The following is a 2,999-nucleotide window of genomic DNA, read 5'->3' as shown; positions in this document are numbered from 1 at the left end:
CAAGTGCCCAAGGCTAGTCAGGAAGGACCCTCTGCTTCCCCCTTACTAGTGAAGCTGCAGGCAGTGCCTGTGTTGTATGAGGTGACTTACTTTGTACTTGCGGAGTATTGAGGAGTGGTTCATGATCCGTTCGGGGTCTGCACCATCCCGTGGCAACACCACGATTCCAAACTCCCCAACTATCACCTCCATCTGGGAGCAATGCAGAAGGGGACACATCAGATCCTTGTCCCTCCCAAGCCCAGGCCATACTTGCCAGGAGATAACCTCCTTCCCTCCCTCTGCTTCCAGGTGCCTGACTCAACAGATGCACTGCAGTGTTCTGTGGCATTTTCGATGGATCTGAGTGTCAACTTTTCCACTTCCTGCACAATCCCATGAAAGCTTCAATAAAAACATGACTGTCCTTAAAGAACCTAATTGGCAACTTGGTAACTGTTCTGATTGTGTTTCTTACAGAAGCTTTCAGTGCGTTGCTTTCCCTGTGAGCCTCATGTAGAGAGCTACCATGACCTTCACTCAAGTTGAGATCTAGAATAGAAAAGCTTTTTTCCAGATACCCTGATGTCAGTGAATGCTAGCAGTTAGCACCTGTAAGACAATGGAAGAGGGCAAGATGAACCTCCCTGATGCACTGAATCTGGCACTGTTACCATGCTGGGGAATGTCAGCTCCTTGGTGGCCAGATTTTGGTTTCATGAAAAGTGGTTCAGCTCAAGGTTCGATTCTGTTCCAACCACTGCAGTCTGCTGATTGGATCCCAGAGCGCTGACCTTGTAGTGCAGCTGTAAGCTAGTCTGTACCTACAGCTCACTGGCAGCTGAATCTTTCATCTGAACCCGTTCAGAGTAGAAGAGTTGATTATTAGGCCATATGTTTCCTTCAACAAGCAGAGACTTGCTTTTTGAAAAAGGAAAACTAAGCTTTGCCTCTTATCAATCTGCTGAGTTTACTGTTGGGTTTCAAGCTTGTTTCCTGACTCTGCTTGGGACCTGATGATATAAATCATTCCTGCCAGCCTAATACAGGATTTATCATTGCTCCTTTTGTCCTCTCATCCTGGGACTTATTTTCCCGCAGTGGTGTTGACACCATTCTGTTTCCTTTGTTGGGTTCTGTTCTAATAACCCCTCTAGAGCAGTGTAGTGGATGATCGTGTAGCAGTCCAACCTGTTACAGATGCTGATGTTATTTCATATCATCGCTTGAATCAAAGCTCAGCCATAAATCTCATTATTTCCACTGAGACAGGTAAATTAATACATGGGCTCTACACTGCTGCCCTTAGCTTTAGCATTTGAACATCTTCCACAAAATCAATTTAATAAAATCCCTGATGGACAACAGCATTGCAACTTTGGCACGTCTCGCTGTACAGGATCAGACTTCTGCTTGGGGTAGTGTCTTATTTTGAGGAGGAAGTATTTAGGTTAGAATGGTTTTAAGACTAAAAGAGGTGTCTGAACCAGGAGCATCAAGGTGGAAAGACTTCCTCAAAGAGGAAGGCCTTGTAAGATTTCCTAAATACTCTGCAACTCTGGATTCAACTGATACCTCTGGCAGATTGTTTCATAGCTGAAGGCTCTGGAAGGAGAATTATTTGTATCCATCTCTCAGGTTTCCTCCTGGGCATTGTGATTTACATTGCTGCAGAGGAGCAGTGTTGTCACAGGGGGTTGTAGATTGAAATTTGGTCCCTGATGCAGCTGGGGGGCTAGATCCTCTGATAGCTTTGAAAATTAGGCCTTAAACTAGCATTGCGAGCTCATTTTAAATCAGCAGAGAGAGAGCTGAGTCCAGGCTTGATGGGCTCAGAGCAGCCTGACCCATACAGCACTCAGGCATCCATGGTTTGTACCCACTGGGGGCATTTATTCATATGCAGAGAGGCTGTAATTCCAGCGCATAAGAGCAGACTTGATTACTGCTGGAATGTGGTAATGACTACGCTCTAGCAGACTCCAGCATCACATGTATCAGCATCCCCACGCTGAAAAATGGCAGCATGGGCGCTTTAACTAAAGCTCATTCAACAAGCTTTAGTTAAAGCACCCCCCACTGCCATTTTTCAGCATGGGAATGCTGATGCACATGATGCTTCAAGTAATTCATGATGCTTCAGGCGCTTCAAACTCTTGGAGCCACTGTAATTAAAACCCTCCCCTCCCCCTACTCCCAGACCATGTGTATAAGCACCCTGGGGCTCATGCATCATCCTCATGTTCAGTTACTGGTATAATAAGGTCAATCTGGATGAGTGAAATGCTGTGATTCTTATTGGAAAGGAAGGGAGAATGTTTCCTAGCAAGCTGATGGTGATAGGAGGCATTTCTGCAAACTGATGCTAAGTGGCCATTCAGACCTGGATGTGGAGGCTTGGCACCACTTTGATGACCAGGGCTGTACCTTCTTAGTGGGAGGTAGAAGTGACTCACCCAGCTCTTTGAAGCATTTACCATGTCTGACAATTCCTCACAATGTTAGCACTCCTGAGCACATCAGAACAAAAAGCTAATCAATAAACCGTCATCTGCTGTTAAATATTAGCTCTCTCCTATGAAAGCACTGTTCCTCCAAGCAGGTGCAGTTTCCACAAAGCAAAGAAATGTTCATAGTGCACTGGCTGTGTTACTGTCATCTGTTACTAAGTGTTTTGTGTTGTAAATGGAGAGAGGGAGCTGGGCAGTAGGGCTGTGTGAAGCTTGGGGTGCTGATTCGATTTGGAGGAGATTTGGCCCAATTTGGTAGCTGAATCTCCAATCCAAACTAAGTCAGGGGACCAATAAAAAGGTCTGAATCGATTTGGACAAGATTCGGCAAGCTTCAATGATTCGGGCAGTCCCCACTCACTGCAGCCCGGAGCTGGAGCAGGACTTGGAGCTGGTAAGCAGAGGCAGGAGAGGGGGACTGGAGGAGGAGGGAGGGGAACATGGGGGGGACCCCTGCCAGGCTCCATCCCCTGCCTGCCCCCCCAGTGGCCCCCATCTGCTCCCCCAGCC

The 2,999-nt window shown here is 46.9% G+C and overlaps 1 protein-coding gene across 1 annotated transcript in view; it reads right to left on the bottom strand.

The window, feature by feature from the left end:
* The window catches only part of NMNAT2 (nicotinamide nucleotide adenylyltransferase 2), a 135,378-nt gene that overhangs the window by 6,693 nt on the left and 125,686 nt on the right, over positions 1 to 2,999 (bottom strand). Inside the window, exon 9 of the mRNA XM_019501750.1 lies at positions 91 to 192. Coding sequence (XP_019357295.1) covers positions 91 to 192 — 102 coding nt within the window. The remainder of the gene's footprint in view (positions 1 to 90; positions 193 to 2,999) is intronic.

This window comes from Gavialis gangeticus, unplaced genomic scaffold, assembly GCF_001723915.1.
Source record: "Gavialis gangeticus isolate Ggan-Ray unplaced genomic scaffold, GavGan_comp1, whole genome shotgun sequence".
Taxonomy (NCBI): domain Eukaryota; kingdom Metazoa; phylum Chordata; order Crocodylia; family Gavialidae; genus Gavialis; species Gavialis gangeticus.
Note: the sequence above shows the minus strand (reverse complement) of the source record. Positions and strands in the feature narration are given on the sequence as shown.